The following is a 20,000-nucleotide window of genomic DNA, read 5'->3' as shown; positions in this document are numbered from 1 at the left end:
GCGTGCCGATGAGCAGCGTCATTTACCCCACAGCCTGTCTGCGTGCCGATGAGCAGCGTCATTTACCCCACAGCCTGTCTGCGTGCCGATGAGCAGCGTCATTTACCCCACAGCCTGTCTGCGTGCCGCTGACCAGCGTCATTTACCCCAGTGTCTGGTCTGGCTGCAGCCCGGGCTTCATAAACAACGAGTGGCAGGAAACCGCAGCCAATAGGAGCCCCCGGGGATCAGAAACGACCCCCGCCCCCGCCCCCAACCCTGACCCTGAACCCGACCCCCCCGTCACAGTCGCCGGCCGGGAGAGGGTCCCAGGCACGCCTCCGCGTTCTTAAAACAGCCGCGTCAGACTGCAGCCACACACAGATTCTGCACCCAGACCAGACACTCACCATCTTATTCTAAAACAAAAAAAAAAGTTTTATGCTTTTCACAGTTCTCTCTCCTCCATTTGGAATGGCCAATCATGAACACGTCACAGCGGGGACCTCCCACTACACATTCGAGAGAGCGCAGCCAATCACGCGCTCCCCTCAGAAGCACATGACGTCATCTGCAGCTTCTCACCAGACTGCGGTTCATCAGTCAGGCGCTCAGAGATGAGACTGAGGACCAGGCTTCACACCCCCTTTAACTGGCAGACCTGCAGGTCCCTGACTGACCTGCAGGGGGCTCACTGGCAGGCGATGACACGCTGCGATCTCGGGCGACTGAAACGCTCCCATCCCTGGGGGATGTTACGGCTAATCGCACGGCCTTCTGGGCCTGCCGGCCACAGCCAGCACTGCCACGTTAGAGATTTCTCTCACCTCCCTTTGAGAGTTTTTTAAAAAGTTTTTTTACCTCGTGCTTTTTGGGGGTTCAGGCCTGAGTTTTGCTCTTTTTCTGCTGCACTGTAAAGCCTCTTCTCTGTAAAAAACGCTACACAAATAAAACGGATCTGATCTGATTTGAGAGATCTGGAAGCGGACGGTGGAGCCTGAACAGGAAGCGTCACCTTCCGTCTGAACCCCGAGCGTTCAGCTCCCCCGTCGCGGAACGCCGAACATTACGAATCGATGCGTCTCATGAATATCTGCCAAGTGGCGTGAGAACGCACACCAGCCCACCAGTGGATGTTCCGTACAGTAACACGACACCACAACTTCCTGTTCCCAACCTGCACCTCCTGTCCAGAGACTTCAAACCAACAACCCATTGGCCAGCTTCATCTGTTAAAAAACGTGAAGTCTCACAGCTGCCAGTGCAGCAGAGATCCAGCTCAGAAGAGCACAGAGGCAGCTCTATGGTCAGCTAATGATGGCTCCCCCTAGATAACCTCCTTATGAACACGCAGGATATCTATGGTACACAGCTCTGCTGAAAATGGCCACACACTCATGCACAAACACGCACACGCGCAGGTGCACACACAGACGCATGCGCACACACACACACACGCACACACACACACACACACACACACAGCCTGGCTGTTCCCATTTGTTCCCATTTGGTGCAGCAGAAAGTCAGGCACTGGTTAACTCACTCACTGGGGTGGGACAACACACATAGCGATCCACCCACAGAGCCCTCTTTCCCTCCCTCCCTCCCTCTCTCTCTCTCTCTCTCTTGCTCCCTCTCTGACTCTCTCTCTCTCTCTCTCCCCGCCCCCCCCCCCCCCCCTCGCTCTCTTATTGACAGGAAACCCATTGGTAAATATTGTGCCAAATACATTAAAATATTAATACAGATGAATAATGAATACATCTCTCTCTCACTCATGCTTTCTCTCTCCTCCTCTCCTCCTCTCCTCCCCCCCGCCCCCCCCCCCCCCCCGTCCCTCTCTCGGCAGGACGGCCTCCCCTCTCTGAGTAAACACCCCGGAGCTCTGTGGAGGACTGGAGCTGCATTCACAGACACGCAAACACACACACGAACACACACACACACACACTCACACACAATGAGGCAGGCACAGACACACACACACCCACACACACACACAATGAGGCAGGCACAGACACACACGCACACCCACACACACACAATGAGGCAGGCACAGACACACACACCCACACACACACAATGAGGCACGCACACACACACACACACAGGCCATCATGCACACACGCATACAGGCACACACGTAAACATGAACATGCACGCTCGCACACAAGGGCACACAAATGCATGGACAGGCACGCATAGGCACGCACACGCAATTACATAAACACATGCACACAAGCAAGTGCACACGCAAACGCAAACTTACACACAAACTTATAAACTCACACCTTTTAAAACAAACACATACAATGCAAATGCACTCTCTCTCTCGCTCTCGCCCTCTCTCACACACACACACACACACACACACAGAAACAATTCCAATGGGCAACATAAGAGAGCAGTACTGATAAAACATGCCTGGGTTTGTTTAGCATGCTACCGATCCTCTCCTCTTCCCTCTTTCCACACACACACGGGCAGACACACACACACACACACACACACACACACACGCACAGACACACACACATACGCACACACACACGCACACGCGCAGACACACACGCACACACACACCCCCACACCCACACACGCGCAGACACACACACGCGCGCAGACACACACACACAGGCACACACACACACACGCACAGACACACACACACACACACACACACGCACACGCACGCAGACACACACACGGTTTATAACGTTCACTAGAGCAGTAGCCAGGTCCAGAGAACCCAGGATCAGCAGTCTGTGTATACCAGGGTAATGTGACATCACTGTGATGACATCACCTCAATGAAATCACTGTAATTGCTGTTTACCAGTCTCTCTTGCTCGCTCTCTCTCTTGTATGACAGGGGGTGATAAACAGAAAAACAGCAATCACATTAACAGTCAATCTGCTGAGAATGCAGGCAGAACAAATGACACAGCCCCTCTCCAAAGCCAGGACAAGCGTTACCTGCGCCAGGTAAACACACAGCCAGCACAGACTCTACCTGTGCCAGGTAAACCCACAGCCAGCACAGGCTCTACCTGTGCCAGGTAAACCCACAGCCAGCACAGGCTCTACCTGCGCCAGGTAAACACACAGCCAGCACAGGCACACACACACACAGGCACACACACACACACACACACACACACACCTGTCTGTTGGTCGGTGGCGTAGGACAGCAGGAAGCCTCGGCCAGACCGGTGTGTTCCGGAGAGGAAGAGGATGGTGACCTCGCTGCTGTTCAGGACTAACTTCTTGTTCCGGGGGTCAAGGTCACCACAAAGAGGGCCTGGTACAGACAGACAGACAGACTCAGATCAAACCCCTGGTGCGCTCTCTCTTTCTCAACGTTCCCAAACTGAGTCAAGTCGGACGGTTTAATCTGGGACAGCAGAGACGCTGATATTGCAGTGTGGAGGGCAGGGAGTAGGCCGTCTGGTTGAGCTGTGGAATCTGTGGCTATCAGCCCAGCGAATGGCAGACACGCAGGTACACCACAGGCGTGGCGTAAGGCCACGGTGACATCACGGCGAGGGCGAACGCCGGTCGTGTACGGGCCGGCTGCAGCAGAGACAGCGAAAACTGCAGGGGGGGGGGGGGGGGGGGGGGGGCAGGCATGCCGGCACAGAGCAGCGGCCCAGGTCACCCCCGTGGGGCTTGGATCACTTTAATGGGATGATGTCTGTCCTGAGGAATTTGCTAATAATAATATTGCTGTAATAAGGGGTTTAACCTGGGGGGGGTTAACCTGGGGGGGGGGGGAGGTTAACCTGGCAGGGCGGGGGTGGGGGGGGGGCTGCACCCTGGCGGGGGTTAACCTGGCAGGGTGGGGTGGGGGTGGGGTGGGGGGGGGCTGCACCCTGGCGGGGGTTAACCTGGCTGGGCGGGGGTGGGGTGGGGGGGGGGGCGGGGGTTAACCCGGAGGGGCGGGGCTGTTCGCACACAGAGGTCTCAGGTGGGGTGAACCCAGGCCTGGTGAGGCATGCCCTGCGTCCGTACCGCATGTTTGGAAACGTGACCACACCCTCATCATGTTTTTTAGGGTTGGGCAGCGGATCCCCGGCCAAAGGGGAGGTATGCGCTGATTGGCAGAAAGGCTGAAGATGTCATCACCACTGCAATCTGAGGCAGAGGAAGACATTGGGGGGGTCGGGAAGAAGGGGCAGAGAAATTCGTGGGGGGGGGGGGGGGGTGGCCAGCTGGAAATTTTTATGGAATGTTTTTGGGAATGAGAATGGGAGGAGAGTAGGCGGGATTGGAGGGGGGGGGTTAGGGGAATTCCAGGGGGGGTTTCGGGAAGGAGGCTGTCACTTCCCGTCTGTCAGAGGTCCCGCTGGGGGGGGGGGGGCTTGTGTAGTGGCAGTGCTGTAGTATAATGGGTTGTACCCCTGAGCAAGGTACTTAGGCTGCATTGCTTCAGTATGTATCCAGCAGTATAAATGGACGCCGTGTAAATGCTGTGTAAAAGTTGTGCAAGTCGCTCTGGATGAGAGCGTCTGCTGAGTGCCTGTAATGTAACGTAAAGTAATGGCCTTCCTGAGCCCCAGAACCCAGAGAGACCGGGAGCGAGGTTCTCCAGGAGCGAGGTTCTCCAGGAGCGAGGTTCTCCAGGAGCGAGGTTCTCCAGGAACGAGGTTCTCCAGGAGCGAGGTTCTCCAGGAACGCGGTTCTGAATGTTTTTCCTCGGCAGTGACCAGCCGGCTGTGCCCATTAACATTCCAGTGCTGTTAAAAACCCAGCTGTCACTTTCCCTGCATCTGCTGTGTGCCCCCCCCCCCCCACACGCCCCCCCTTGTCAGCTGGGTTAAACATGCGCTGGTCACATGAGCCGCTCCGCGCGTGTGAAAGTCACTCCAGCCCAGGCGCCGGACCCCAGCAGAAAACCGCTACGCTCCGACAGAGCCTCCGTCAGAGTCAGAGTCAGAGTCAGAGTCAGAGTCAGAGTCAGAGTCAGAGCCTCCGTCAGAGTCAGAGTCAGAGTCAGAGCCAGAGTCAGAGTCAGAGTCAGAGTCAGAGCCTCCGTCAGAGTCAGAGTCAGAGTCAGAGTCAGAGTCAGAGCCTCCGTCAGAGTCAGAGTCAGAGTCAGAGTCAGAGTCAGAGTCAGAGTCAGAGTCAGAGCCTCCGTCAGAGTCAGAGTCAGAGTCAGAGTCAGAGCCTCCGTCAGAGTCAGAGTCAGAGTCAGAGCCTCCGTCAGAGTCAGAGTCAGAGCCTCCGTCAGAGTCAGAGTCAGAGCCTCCGTCAGAGTCAGAGTCAGAGTCAGAGTCAGAGCCTCCGTCAGAGTCAGAGTCAGAGTCAGAGTCAGAGTCACAGCCTCAGTCAGAGTCAGAGTCAGAGTCACAGCCTCAGTCAGAGTCAGAGTCAGAGCCTCCGTCAGAGTCAGAGTCAGAGTCAGAGGCTGAAACCCCCCCCCACCCCCCCCCCCCTCCACACTTTGGGCCTTACCCAGGGGGGGCTCCCCGTTGCCGGGGGTGATGGTGAGGGACCCGGCGGTGGCGCAGTTCTGGCTGGGCTCCAGGTTGAAGTCGCCGAACGCCAGCCTCAGGCTCCGCCCCCTGGGCGCCTGCAGCCGCCACTCGCACCGCGTGCCGTTGGGGTAGGTGCCGGGGTAGTTCCGCGATGCCAGCGTGCCGCTCTGTGCCCCCAGCAAGGTGTGGCCACACCCATCACCTGAGGGAGGCACACGCCCATCACTCACACTCAAACAGGTAAACAAAGATGCACCTAATCGTGCAGGTTTTTAATGATGAATAACATTACATTTAGCAGACACCTAGCCCAAGCAATAAGAAAGAAAACATAATAATAATTATAATAATAATACTACTACTACTAATAATAATACAATTCATTTTTCACTCATACTCTTTGCACAGTGACAAACTGTACACATTTAACTTCAAGCTCTAAATGTGGGTAACCATGCCAACCAAGAACCATGACCCCAAAAACCCTAAATACACAAAAACACAAACGGTAAAGACACTAATGCCATAAGACCAAATTCACCAACAGGACACAGACTGAACAGGTGAAAATGCTTCTAATGCACACTGACTAACCGCGTTTATTACGGTGAATTTGTGCTTTTCAATGTTCAGGCACTGCTCTGTTAGACAGTTAATGTGAATTTAGGCGACATGTAAATTATAGATACACAGAATATATATCACTAATTTCACATATTTATGTTTTAAAGCATTGACTGTAACCAGATTGTGATCACCTGATTCACCACCTGGTTTTATTCTCTCAAAGCTGAAGCTATGAGATGAGCTCTCAGAATCGCACTGTATACAGTGTTATAATTATTATTATTGTTGTTGTTGTCATGGCCACCGGTGCCTGTTTCATACAGTGGGACAATGACATTCCTCTGTTGCCGTGGACGACTTCTTTTGTCCTAAGTGGGCGGAGCCGGATTAAAGGATCAGCTGGTTTTGTGTGACATTCCCACACCTGGGCAGGTATGCTCAGTGGGCGTGGCTCTCTGTCTGCCCCTTCAGAACCACGAGCAGGAGCAGCCATGGGAAAGCTTGACCTGCACAATGGCCTGCCTTTCAGCCACAGCCCTGTGGTTAAATGGAACTGACCCCCCAAACCCTCACCTGACCCAGGAAGCACATCTGCAGGACCCCATTCTCACCCTCAGCTCTTTCTCTCAGAACTCCAGACTGCAAACTTCTCACCTGCACACACACCTGCACACACACGCAACACATTCACGCTCACTCACTCTCACACTCTCACTCTCACACTCACGCTCACGCTCACTCACTCACACACTCTCACGCTCACTCACACACACTCTCACACTCACACATTCACGCTCACTCACACACACACTCTCACACATTCACGCTCACTCACTCACACACTCTCACACATTCACGCTCACTCACTCACACACACACTCTCACACATTCACGCTCACTCACACACACTCTCACACACACATTCACGCTCACTCACACACACACTCTCACACATTCACGCTCACTCACTCACACACACACTCTCACACATTCACGCTCACTCACTCACACACTCACACACTCACACATTCACGCTCACTCACTCACACACTTTCACACTCACACATTCACGCTCACTCACTCTCACACTCATTCACACACATGTTCACACACAGTCACTCACTCACATTCATACACGCACACACACACACACACAGTCACTCACTCATTCACTCACTCACTCACATTCATACACACACACACACACACACACACACACACACAAGTGCAAGAACGCTCACACACACACGCTCACACACACACACATGCTCACAGGTGCCTGCGTGCACACACACACACACACACACACACACACACACACACACACGCACACGCACACGAGGGGGATGACCACCCTGAGCAGTGGGGTTGCAGATGAACCTGAGAGACGAGTGAGAGATGTTGTTTTTAAAAAGTGAAGACGTGTGTCTGAAAGGGCAGAGCTGTACAGAGATGCGTCACGGCGGAGGAAACGGGGGGGTGGGGGGGGGGGCACAGCTGGAGCTCGTTACGCGCGACGACCAGGAATTTACCGCCGTGACTCACTGCAGTGGGGAGCGGGTCTTTCATAACACTCACTGAGAAACTACCTGCCTGGGATTATGGAAAACTCAGAGTACAGAACACGAGTCTTACTCAATCCCAAACTGATGCTGATGATATTCCGAGCTCTGAGTTTTCCTTCATCCTGATCTGGTCTCAGGATCCTGGCGTCTGTGCAGTCACGCGTGTGAAAGTGGGATCTGCTGAAGACTCCCCGCGTGGACTGCACCCTGTACTACCCCAGCGCTGAACCACGCTCCCACCCCACTCCTCGGGGGGGTCGGGAGGGCCTCAGATGGGACCATCTCCCACATGCCTTCATCTACAGGCCATCCCACGGTTTATTCACCTGCCTGCCTGCGCAGTGTCTGCAGGTTTAACTCCAGTCCTGGAGGGCCGCAGTGTCTGCAGGTTTAACTCCAGTCCTGGAGGGCCGCAGTGTCTGCAGGTTTAACTCCAGTCCTGGAGGGGGCGCTGTGTCTGCAGGTTTAACTCCAGTCCTGGAGGGCCGCAGTGTCTGCAGGTTTAACTCCAGTCCTGGAGGGGGCGCTGTGTCTGCAGGTTTAACTCGCACCTCTGCTCCGGGTGTCGCCCAGCAGTACCCCACCTGGGAATCGAACTTGTGAGGTTCAGTTCCCAAACCACTACACTACACCTCTGTTACTGAAATTGTGGTCCAGGAAGGCTCAGAACTGCTGTACCTCCCCCCTCCCTTCACCCGGGAGTCAGGTGTGAGGACAGTCTGGCGTCCAGTTAATTACCCGGGAGAAAAGAAAACCAGGGCTAGATTTGGATTTAAGGGCTGGATTTGAGGCCCCAGAGCAGAACAGCCCCAGCTGTGCCTCCTGAGGTAATCGCTTTGACCGGCCACCCCCTCCTGCCCCCCCTGGCGGTCCCCCCCCCCCCCCCCCCCCCGCCCCCCCCCCCCCCCCCCCCCCCCCGCCCCGCCCCGCCCCCCCCCCCCCCCAGGCCGCAGTTCATTTCCTGAGCATGCCGTGCATTTCCTGTTCACAGCGGCGGTATCTGGGCCAATCAGCTCCGCTCTGCTGCCCCTGCAGGACCGTGACGCTGCCGCGTGTTTGCACACCACAGAAACCCCCCCAGCACACACACACACACTCAAACACACACGCACGCACTCAAACACACACACTCCCTCTCTCACACTCACTCACTAACTCTCACTCACACACACACACACACACACACACACACACACACACACACACACACACACACACACACACACACACACACACACACACACACACACACACACACACACACACACACACACACACACTCCCTCTCTCACACTCACTCACTCACAGACACACACACACACACACACACACACACACTCTCCCTCTCTCACACTCACACACACTCTCCCTCTCACATTCATTCAAGAGAAGCACTCACTCTCACTCACACACACTCACACAGAGAACTAGCCCATGCCTCATCCTAAAAACCCTCCAAACCTTTGGCCCAGTTTGGAGGGTAAAAGCACACCCCCAGTTCCTATGCACAGCCAGCTACAAAACAACTGGAACTGTTCTCTGGACCAGTCCTGTGTGCATGCCTGTATCTCTGTGTCTGTGTCGGTGTCTTTGCATGCGCATGTGTGTTTGTCTGTGTGTGGGTGTGTGTGTGTGTGTGTGTGTGTGTGTGAGTGTGTGTGTGTGTGTGTACGAGTATGCCTGCATGCGACGCCAGAAAACATCTTCAGCGCACAGCATACAGGCCCTGCGTAGCTGCGTAACTTACCCACAACATTCCCACAACGTTCCTACGACACCCCAACACTCTCTACTACATCACCAGAACCACAGAGGAAGCACAGACAGCTTCAGAGCTTCGTTCCGGAGTTTTCCCCATGTCACTCGTCAGCACTGTCATCAGTAGTCAGAAAGGCGGCCACCGGCCAACAAGCAGCATTTTTCCCGTCTCCGTGGAGACAGAGGAGCAGGCCCCCACAGGCTCGGAGCCGATATCCCCACAGGAAGTTCCCCCGCCACCTTTCAGCAAACAATCAACCAGCGGACAGGAAGTTCCCCTGCTACCTTTCAGCAAAACAATGAGCCAGCGCCACAGTCCCGGTACCGACCCACTCCACCGTGACCGGTTCCATAAAGGCCTAAACTGCAACTTCCTGTTCAGGTGGGAACTCAGTCTCTCGGGCCGAACCCGGTCCTTTACGCGCTAACAAACGCGCTGAAGCTCCACCAAGCATCCGCGCTCACGCATTGGAATGCAGACGGTTCACGACAAAATACACAATGAAAATAATTATAAATGACTCGTCGGTTTTCCTTGTGACTAAGGTGTGTTGGGGGGACGGGGGGGCGGTGGGGGGGGGGGGGGGGGGGGGTTACACATTGCACAAACGGGCGTAAACAAATCCCCCGTTGCCTGGATGCCAGAGTGTCTGAGCCACACGGTTTTCTGAACCTCTCCTTGCGTTGGGGGCGGTGAATCACGGTGACCTCTTTTAGATTGCTAAACCTCAGAGCCTCTGCGTCAACACAGACACTTCCTGTCCAACACAGACACTTCCTGTCCAACACCATTGTTGATGTCTTCCCAACCTTCCTGAGGAGTGGGGGGGGGGGGGGTTGTGTGTGATTTCACTCAGATGCTACTACAATTCAAACCTCCCCCCCCCCCCCCCACTTCCCAAAAAAAAAGAATTATAATACTAATTCCTGTCTGTGTATCTGTACCTCACACACTCTGTGTCCCAGCTCCTCAAACTGAAATGAGAGTGCCAGGGGTGGGGGGTGAGGGGTGAGGGTTCAGTATCAATTTCAGTTTCAGTTCAATTCACTCATTGGAAAAAAACTTCCCCATGGAACCCAGTTCATTAACAGAATTTGAACTAATTGTATTGACTGACCGAACTGCAATGGAACTGACCCCTACCATATGAAACAAGCCCCCCCCCCCCCCCAAAAAAAAGAAAAGAATTTAGATGTGCAGAAAGAGTGGACCTCAGCGTTTGCTCACTGACCCATCATGCACTTGGCTGCTGAATCAATTAGGTGAGTAAGATTCACAAAAACAGTCACACCACAAACAAATGGATTGCCTCAAAGTCCACTCATCTGTGAGTCACCAATATGGAGGCCTAGCATGGAGGGACAAGTCTTCTTGAAATCCGTGTCTTCGTGTCGTAATAGGCCTCACATTTATGGACTATACTGCTTACGCTGAACATATTTTTTAAAAATCTAGAACTTTACAGTGCATTAGCAAACATACCATTGGTTGACCCTTCCAGATACTGCAATAAATATGTAGATTTTAAATGCATTGCTATGAAATGTCATTGTATTTTCCAAGAAGTGCACATGCATTGCACTATATATTGCAGTATTTTCAATTTTCAGAGAGAAAATCATTCATTTGGCAAGTCCAGCCCTTGGGGTCATACAGCAAGCCAATCACGAAGCGGGGATTCTTGACTCTACCCCGTGCCTTCCTTTCACCTGGCCGTTCCACAGGGAAAGTGAAGAGGGTCCAGGATCCCCCCACCAAAACTCTGAGCGCATGACAAAGACGGTTGCACATCCCACGCGCCTGTCGCGCAGACAAAACAATGTTCCCATAACGTTAGTGCGGTGGAGGAACAACTTGGAGGTCAGCAAGAAGACTGGCACGCGGTGTTCTCGGCCCAAATGACGCGCACGCGTTCGCGGGAATGCGTAGCGGCAGCGAGGCGGTTATCATATACTCCATCATCCTTTCGGAAACCCCATGACAGAGTCTGAAAACCAGACCTGTATCTGTTCAACTTTGTAGAGCAGCTAGAATCATTTAATTGCCTCTCCACGGTACTGTAAAAGCACCAATATTGTTTTAACACACCAAACATTTTATGTGAGAGATATACCCAATAAAATTTACCAGCAGCATGCGAATTTGGATTAATAAAACCAACTGGAGCAGAGCAACGCCTACGTTCTGTTTTGATTATTAATGGATGGTGCCCTGGTTTACCAAACGAAGGTCTGTTCGGCTGGAAATGGAACAGGAATGAAACGAGGGGCATGCGTTATATAACCAAGGCTCGTTAACTGGTGAAATGACGGCGATGACTGTCATCATGAAACCATGAAGGTAGTCACGTTCCGTCTTATACAGCGCGTAATTTCTTATTTACATCGGAGTGTCGAGGCACCGCCAGTCTGCGCCGAAATTATCCAAAACTTAACTTTACTGACCTCGTGTAACAGGTGCTTTCTGGTCAACAGACCACAGTATAGAAAATTTAACTAACTCAACGTACACTATACCCATATCATATGCATGTGTAGGCTACTGTGAACGCAGCTAACGGTTCGTGTAAAAATGTCAGCCCTGTCTCGCGTAAGCCGTGAAATAGCGTAGAGAATTCATAATGGTTTATGTATGTCAAACCCGTTCCCTTGTGTATAAACGCTTTATTTCTTATGCTCCCACTAGAGCTCGACTCCTTACAATCTCTGTGCAATGTTTACTACAGAATGGGAATCCACCAGCAAACATAGGCTAGGTTATTCATTAACTTGGAAAGAATGAGAGAAACATCGAAACATTAAACACAATACGTTAATGGTTATGATAATGACAATCATGAAATGATTGCCTATTTCTTGACTGTTACCATTCTTTTAACAAATGTAAAATACCGTGACATACTGGAGTTTTTCGACAGATATAGATAGCTTACCGTCTTGCCCGTGAACACCCAACGGCTGGAAACATAACGCAAACACCACCCAAATAAAGAAATCTAAAGCATCCCAAACGCTTCCAGACGCAGTGTGCATGATTTACGCGATGGGTAAGGTAAATCCAAGCGCTCGACATTTAAGCCATCGGTTACAGCTACAATTTATCGAGCACACATAGCTACACTACTAGCTAGAGATCCGCACTTCTCGAACAAGTTAAAAGGCTCAAAGAACACTGTAAACACTTTCCATTGGACAAGTGGAAGTTTACTGAACTCTCATAGGCTGTCAAACGTGCCCATCAAGTCTGAACTTTCAAGAAGTCCCTGTCCAAATAAGGATGGCCCGCAGGAGGAATTTTGCAATCTTATAATGGTGTCCATGTTTAATAACAACGTTTAATTCTTCATCTCAGATTGACGGTTTGTCCGTACAGAAACTACAGAGCAAATGACAGGCTCACCATTTTTTTTTTTTTTTACTGTGTATTGGGATCAGAATTTTGACCGAAAATAAAGTGCTTTTTGGTGCATACTTATTGTCTCCCGATGTTGTTTTAAAACTCGTTCCTGGGGACCAACGGTGTGTGCTGGTTCCGGTCACAGCCAAAAGTCAATTAAGGGCGTTAAAAAAAACGTGTTTTAGTTCTAGTTTAATTGTGCCTTCGCGGTTCAACATAATACATGTTCGGCTCATTGACATTTACTTCGTCACTGAACGCTTCATTTTTCAAAAACAGTTTCAGCGACCAGGTGAAGACACTTTCAGCAGTTCGGATCTCCAGGATTTCACATGTCAGCCTAAAGTAGAATCAATTAAAATCAATAATTTCATTGCAAATCAAAATTTTTTAAAAGGAATCATTTGTCACACAGCACATAAAAGCAGAAAATAAAAGCATTAGTTGATCTTACTGATAAAAATTCACGGGATGTGAATGTGGAGCACTTATTCTTCGCGGCATACAGAGCTATTTCTGACTCGATGTAAAACCATCCTTCAGTAGGCATTGAAGTGTCTAATTTAGAACAACTAACAGAACATTAACACACAGGTTGCAATTACAATAGGAATGAAAACCAGTGTAAACAGTGGGTCCCCGGGACTGAGTCCGAAAGACCCCCGGTATAGCTGCACCATCAGATAAATTCACAGCAGGGAAATTCAAATCCAGCACCCCAGGAGCCAGTATACTGCAGGTTTTCATTCCTCCTCTCTAATCAGGGACATGGTTTGCACCTGAAGCACCAGGTGAGTGTAATCGCTGGCCAATCAGTGACGTGATTGGACTTTGGACCATGAGGCGGAGGAGAGAACCAGCAGTAATACTGACCTCAAGGGACAGATCCGAGGACTTCTCATTCACAGACTCATCTCTGTGTTTCTTGTTTGTTGCTTTTTAATGTTCCATGCCGGTACAAAAATAAGTTCAGTAAAACTAATAAAGGAGAATGATAGTTGTAACGATACATATTTAATGGGTGGCTTTAAGAGTTCGTTCGGTTTTTCCACAAAAATCCAGTTGTTCAAACAGAACTGATTAATACATGGCTTTCACCGAGCCACCGATCTGAGCTGAATGGCGGGTACGTGCAGTACGCATCACTAGTACACGCGCATAACAGCTTGTACCGCTGCGGCGTGTGGGGTGTTCATGTCAGGAACTTGCAACGGCTCAAATTACTGGGGAGTGTAAATGAAATCCCAGCATTTACGCCAGCAGTCACCTGCCTTGGCCCAAAAGGGCTGCGCGGTACGCTTTCCCCCTTAAAATCAGCAGCCAGCGCAGGTGAGGTGACAGACGAGTTACCTGTATATTCAGCTAATTTAACTGATCCAGTAAGTACTGGGTTACAGTGAAAATCAACAGACCCTGACGGCTCTCTCGCCCAGGATTACAACCTCCAGAATTAGGTTATGCCTACCACATCCAGCAGTTTCTTTTTCTTTATCAGTTACAGTTATGCATGTTACCTCTTTACATAGCTTTTAAAAAATCAGCCAAAAAAAAAAACTTGTATAAAGAAACCGTAGAACAGTGAAACAAAAATTGATGACAGTCTTTCATCTGCAATAGTATACTCATAAAAGGTTACAGTAAATACTACGAGTTTCACGTAACTGAAAAAGCCCGCTACCCACTGGATGAAATGTATATTGAAGCTAATGCGTCGGTCAATAAGTTGACACTCCACGCTAAAAAGGTAAATAATGTCAACAAAAAAGAAAAGAAAATGCATTTGTGGCTACACTGAGTATGGAACCTTGAAAGTAAGCTTGCAACGCAGCCAGGTAAGTTAACTGTATCACACCTGTGCATGACAAAGACCACCTAGCTAGCTGGCTGACTGACACTGGACGGCAAGCACGCGCAGTGTTTTCCCCCAAAGTATCGCACCAAACCCTGACAGAGCTGTGTTTTATTTTGGCACGCGAGAGCTCAGGCAGCCAGGGAAACAGAGCGGTTTTACCCGCTTTACATATCGCGTGCGAACCAGGCGCATCTCGTGTCAGCCGCGCAGATGCTTCTCAGGCGAACATCCATGTTCGTGCTGCAGGAAGTGTAGCGAAGCAGCACGCGCATGCTCAAAAAACCTTTCCGAAAGCCGAGGATGTGTTTGCCACTATAAAACGGTAAGAAAATAATTCGCCGAGCAACTTGTTTTTAAGTTCGGGGTTTTCTGTCGTTTCGATGGGATTGTATCGCAAAATGTTGGGAATGGGAGTTGCGTTGATGTTGTGGGGATGGAAAGCGACGGCAGCCGTTCGGAGCGACGCCGCAGCCGCGATGCTGTTTGTGCACGTGCTGCCGCACAGGGCAAACGTCAGCTCGAGGGGGACAGTAACAGAAATACGGGGGCACGTTAGAAGTCGAAGCAGGCAACGCAATGTGCGCCGTTAGCCTTTGTTGGTGCTATAAGGCGGAGCTCCTACGCATCATCTCTGTTTATTATTCGTTTGTACGGGGAGTACTTTGTTGGCATATATGACGAGAGGCGAATCCAGATCCAGAATGGCGTGCACTCTATAGCTAAATATGTAAGATGGAGCAAAACAGGTCGGGAGGGAGCTGGCGAGGTGGCTAAGTATAGTTTCGGAAGTGTTTATATAGAAAACCCTCCCGAGAAAACCTTCTGAAAATGCATAGGCTTCTGGTTTAAATAATGGCTACCTACATTATTTTTTTGGACTTTCGAATTTGTTTAGGGCTGCCGAGTTTGTGGTAGGTAGCTGGCGAGCTAGTAAATCATCTGATTTGGGAAGTTGAGATCTCCAGATGTATCCACATTGCCAGGCACTAAGCTTCGCGGGGCATACCAGCTGCGTGTATGTCACAATGTCACACAGTTAGCAACTAAAACTGGCTTGCTTCCAATCACATATTAGATTTGCTCCGCCAACTCTTGTCACCTGTTGTTGCCACAACAGTTGGCTGTGGGGTCCAAGTATGTCCACAGTTGTTTCTGCTTTTGGCGAGCGATAAGACGTGCTAAACTGCCGTGCTTGCAATTAATGGGACTGGTAGCTACTGTTAGCTAGCTAAAGTTGTTTCGCCTATAGCCGTTGTGGTGTGCTGTTAAGCTCATAGACATATATACATATGTATGTATGTCTATGGTTAAGCTAATAGTGCGCACCGTAGGGAGATTAATTGTGGAATGCTGGTGACGTAACGGGTCTGTCCGTCAACCTTGCTCGTCGCGAGTTGAATGGAATACGTCGCTGGATCGCGCTCATGCATCAATGCGAGTTCAGTGCGTGATTCGGTAATTAAAGAGAGAGTACATCGATCTACATATCGGCAGTTAACATTAGCTAGTCTGCTGTTTAATTATGAGCGTTCTCTTCTCTTGGCAAGTGTAGCTAGTTTAAATTGACCAGCGGTGTATATTCTGGAACGTGTTTCACGCAATATTTATGTTGGACTAACGTTTATTGATCTCCATGTGCGCTGTTTCTTTACAAAACAATATCCGCTGCTGTGGAGTTCTTAATGGATCGTATTATTAATATCAATCACACTACTCAAGCGGGTCTAGCTATAACTCAGTGTAGTTGGTAATACTGTCGTGCAATACGTGAGCTGCTGTCAGCGGGATAGCCCCCGTTACTTATTCTGTGGCGTGCAGCCAGTGGAAGTCACGCAAGCTCGTGCGGCCAGATGAGCGCAGTTCCGAGTGAAGCCGCGGACGTGATCACCTGCTTCTCTCACGCGCCACCTCGTCGCTAATCTTTAGCCTGTGCTGTGGTGGAGACTGAACATCACGCACGCGGCAGACGTGGGTTAGAACGTCGGTGGCCTGAAATGAAAGCGTTGTTCCGCGCCAGTGGGGTTCGAGTCTCGGTTGGCTAACGGGCAAATCCAGTGGTGTATACCTCATTAATAATTGAGAACAGTTGAGAAGCCGGACTAGTTCAAAATACTGCATCATTTAACACAGGGGTGTCCAGTCTTATCCGGAAAGGGCCGGTGTGGGTGAGGCTTTTTTTTTTAGCCCAACACTAAGATGCCTGATTACACTTAGCGATGTCTCGATAGAAGACCACGATTGGAACTGGTGTCACAGTGCTGGGCTTAAGGTCCAGCCCTTTTCGAATAAGACTGGACTGGACACCCCTCATTCAGCACATACCGTTGGAAAGGGTAACGTCCACTCATGTCATTATTTATTGAGGTTCTTTTGAAAAGTGTGGGAATAATTTCTTGAGGCCTCCAGATTCCTCACGCCCCTGTTCACCTGTTTAGTCGGGACCATGAAGCTAAGCATTTGTCCCTCAGCTGTTCCTAACTGTGCCACACACGCACGCACGCACACATGCATGCACACACACACACACGCATGCATGCAATCATACGCATGCATGCAGGCACGCACACACGCACGCACACATGCATGCACACAGACACACACACACACACACACACATGCATACATGTGCACACACACGCATGCACAAACACACACACACACGTATGCATGCATGCACAAACACGCACGCACACACACACGCACATACCACTGTTTAACCCTCTCAGAACCAGTTTGAAATACTCCTGTCTAGTATGCTTATGTCAAAGTAATTTAAAATCTTATTGACATCTACCGGCATCTTTAAATGTTTATATATATGCACAAACTGCATGGACATTTTACCACTTCCAAAATGAACATGATTTTTATTACCTTCTGTTTAGTGCATTTGAATCTTGGCTCTTACATAATTATTAAGAGGTTGAGAGATTCCATTACAAATTTTCATTGTTTGAAAATAAAGATTTCCCTGAAATTTTACACAAGGAAACATCATATGGATGAAGGATTCTTGCCAAAACTTCACAGCAATATCTAAAATGGCTTTATTGTTGAGATATCGTGGTCCTCTAATAGAGTTTGAGTTTGTACAAGATCCAGTGTGCAGGAAATATTCTCTTTTAGACCATAAAACATTTTATGTCTGAGCACCCATTTCGCAAAAATTAAAATGTATGCAGACCTTGCCCCTGTCTTTGCGTTGTGTTTGTTTATTTAGGGTTTTTGAGCACCTGCCTGTGCTTGAACAGGGGAGCACCTGCATTAAAATCAAAGAACATCCTGTCTGTTGTTTCTTTGAAGTTTCGTGTCTGTATTGTCACATTGAAAAGCACTCCTTGGCACTAATTGGTTGGTAGACCGTTGTACTGTTCTGTCGGGACAGCAGGTCTGACGAGCTGCTTCATAGGTCTGCAGTGAAGTGGCTACTAGGCCAGGGCTTGCAGGTTCGAATCCCAGGTGGGGGCACTGCTGCCTTTTTTCATTTTTGTATTTTTTGAGGGCATGCACTTAACCTGCGTTGCTTCCGTACGTGTCCAGCTGTATGAAGGGATTATATGCGCACATAAAAGAGACATAAATTACTCTGGATACGCTGGCCTGCTGAGCAAATAATAATCTTTCTTATAATTTAATTTATTATTATTATTATTATTATTATTATTATTATTAATAATAATAATAATAATAATAATAATAATAATTTTTACTTAGCTAGCGAAGGTAAATACAGTTAACCTACTACTCACTCATGATGTAGCTGACAAAGCAGAGGGTGAAACAGACACGTGTAAAAATCACTGTGAAGAAGCAAAGTGTGAGTCATGAAAGGAAATAAATATCCTGAGCCTGCACACAGTTTAATGCCCTCAGATGCAATATATTTACTGTGAAAAAGGTGTTTTGAGCAGGTGACAATCGGGTGCTTACCTGGCCACAGCATTGTCTTGCTGTTGTGCAGCTGGTGAATTTCACTTTGGAGCACCAACCTGTGTGCAGAGTACTGAGGAGCACTGAGGTGATTGGTTGCGCTTGTCCTCTGTCTCAGTGTTGAGCTGGATGATTGGTTGCAGCCACTCTGTCTCAGTGAGGCCCTTGGCGATTGGCCGATGGCAGTGTCCGTGGCAGACGTGGTGATGGTGAAGACTGAGGACGACGACTCCAACGACAGTGCCAAGACACAGGTCATCCTGCAGCTTCATCCAATCACGCAGGGGTAAGACATGGGACCCCACCCCCAAAAGTGAAGAGGAGGGGCTAAGAAATGGTGAAGTCCCACCCCAAAGAAGGAAACAAAAATGACTTTTAAGATTTTTTTTAAATTGACATATATCGTAACCACCATATTTTAGACTTTCAGATAAACCTGTTTTTAAAGCATCTTGGAGTAGCAGCCCTGTTCTGGAGTGAGTTTGATTGGCTCATAGTGGATGAGGTTAGGATATGGACGGGGAAAGCTTGTCCTCAGCTCATATTCTCAGACGCTTCATGAATGTCGACTCTGGATAATGTATCAAGAGCCTGGTTTACACATCGTTCATAATACTATAAGCATACTTTATTGCATGTTTACGTTGCACATAATACTCATAATGGGACGTATGGGATGTCCTTTGTGAGACGTGTTTAAGTGTTGAGTAGGCACTGTGTTACAGCCTGTAGTAGGTGCTGGACAGAATGATCATGTTTTCTGAATTTTTTGGAGATTCCGGTGACTTCAGGGGGCTGTTTCAGGAGCCCTTCATATTAAAAATTTTGAGAATTAATTTTTATAAAACACCTGCATGCAGGGCAAATACCTTGTTAACTTTTAAAAAAAATGCACAGTTCTGGTAGAGTACATCATTTACATGGCTCAAGGCTAGGCCTTCGACAGCAGTGCCCCAGCTCGGATTCAACCCTGCAAGCTCTAGGTAAAAGGCCTTAAGCACAAGACCGCACTGCCACGCCCGCTGCACCACATGGCACATCTGTTCCGCAACATTCCTGAGTGGCAGAGCTGAGAAATTCCGTCCCCGGAGGCCAGGTGTGATTGCAGGTGTGGTTTCCCCTGGTTACCCTAACTGACTGCTCACACCAGCAGGGGTTTTCTCATGGATTGGACCGCAGGAGTACATTTCATATGGACCAGGCTTCAGCTGTCATTTATGAGCTGCTCAAATAATATCGCTGAAGTGTCAGATCGCCTTAAATGACTGGGCTAATTAAATAATTATGAGCAGAAGTTGCCCTCAATGTGGCCCTGGTCCCTTGTGTGTGAAGTGGTTGTTGATTTAAAAAAAAAGACTGCACATCATGTATCTGTGTAGGACCAGAGTTGGGGACCCCATCAGCTGGATTTGGACACCTTGCCCTTGTGGAGTCAAGTCACACTCTTCTGTGATGTAATATTTAAGAGTGCG

General features: G+C 49.6%; 2 protein-coding genes and 1 long non-coding RNA gene across 7 annotated transcripts in view; 1 reads left to right on the top strand and 2 right to left on the bottom strand.

Annotated features, from left to right (window-relative positions):
• Positions 1 to 12,513, bottom strand: part of si:dkey-34d22.1 (discoidin, CUB and LCCL domain-containing protein 1) — a 25,071-nt gene extending 12,558 nt beyond the window's left edge. Inside the window, exons 1-3 of the mRNA XM_035388811.1 lie at positions 12,283 to 12,513; positions 5,437 to 5,661; positions 3,146 to 3,283 (exon numbers count right to left, since the gene is read on the bottom strand). Coding sequence (XP_035244702.1) covers positions 3,146 to 3,283; positions 5,437 to 5,661; positions 12,283 to 12,382 — 463 coding nt within the window. The 5' untranslated portion in view covers positions 12,383 to 12,513. The remainder of the gene's footprint in view (positions 1 to 3,145; positions 3,284 to 5,436; positions 5,662 to 12,282) is intronic.
• A 406-nt stretch (positions 12,514 to 12,919) lies between these two features.
• On the bottom strand, positions 12,920 to 13,461 carry LOC118211534. Its single transcript, XR_004762024.1, has 2 exons — positions 13,201 to 13,461; positions 12,920 to 13,086 (listed from the first exon to the last, which is right to left on the bottom strand). It is a non-coding gene; the product is annotated as an uncharacterized LOC118211534 (long non-coding RNA).
• Positions 13,462 to 14,442: 981 nt separating this feature from the next.
• LOC118229164 (glucocorticoid modulatory element-binding protein 1-like) overlaps positions 14,443 to 20,000 on the top strand; it is an 11,539-nt gene continuing 5,981 nt past the window's right edge. The window contains exons 1-2 of one of the 5 annotated variants that reach the window (XM_035420889.1): positions 14,444 to 14,578; positions 18,647 to 18,814. In XM_035420889.1, coding sequence (XP_035276780.1) covers positions 18,708 to 18,814 — 107 coding nt within the window. In that variant the 5' untranslated portion in view covers positions 14,444 to 14,578; positions 18,647 to 18,707. Of the gene's footprint in view, positions 14,579 to 14,615; positions 14,921 to 18,646; positions 18,815 to 20,000 lie in introns of those variants that run through there. The other 4 variants (XM_035420897.1, XM_035420880.1, XM_035420914.1 and 1 more) reach the window with 4 other exon arrangements.

The sequence above is a fragment of the Anguilla anguilla genome, chromosome 1 (assembly GCF_013347855.1).
Source record: "Anguilla anguilla isolate fAngAng1 chromosome 1, fAngAng1.pri, whole genome shotgun sequence".
NCBI classification, from domain to species: Eukaryota; Metazoa; Chordata; class Actinopteri; order Anguilliformes; family Anguillidae; genus Anguilla; species Anguilla anguilla.
This window is presented reverse-complemented; position numbering and strand designations above follow the sequence as displayed.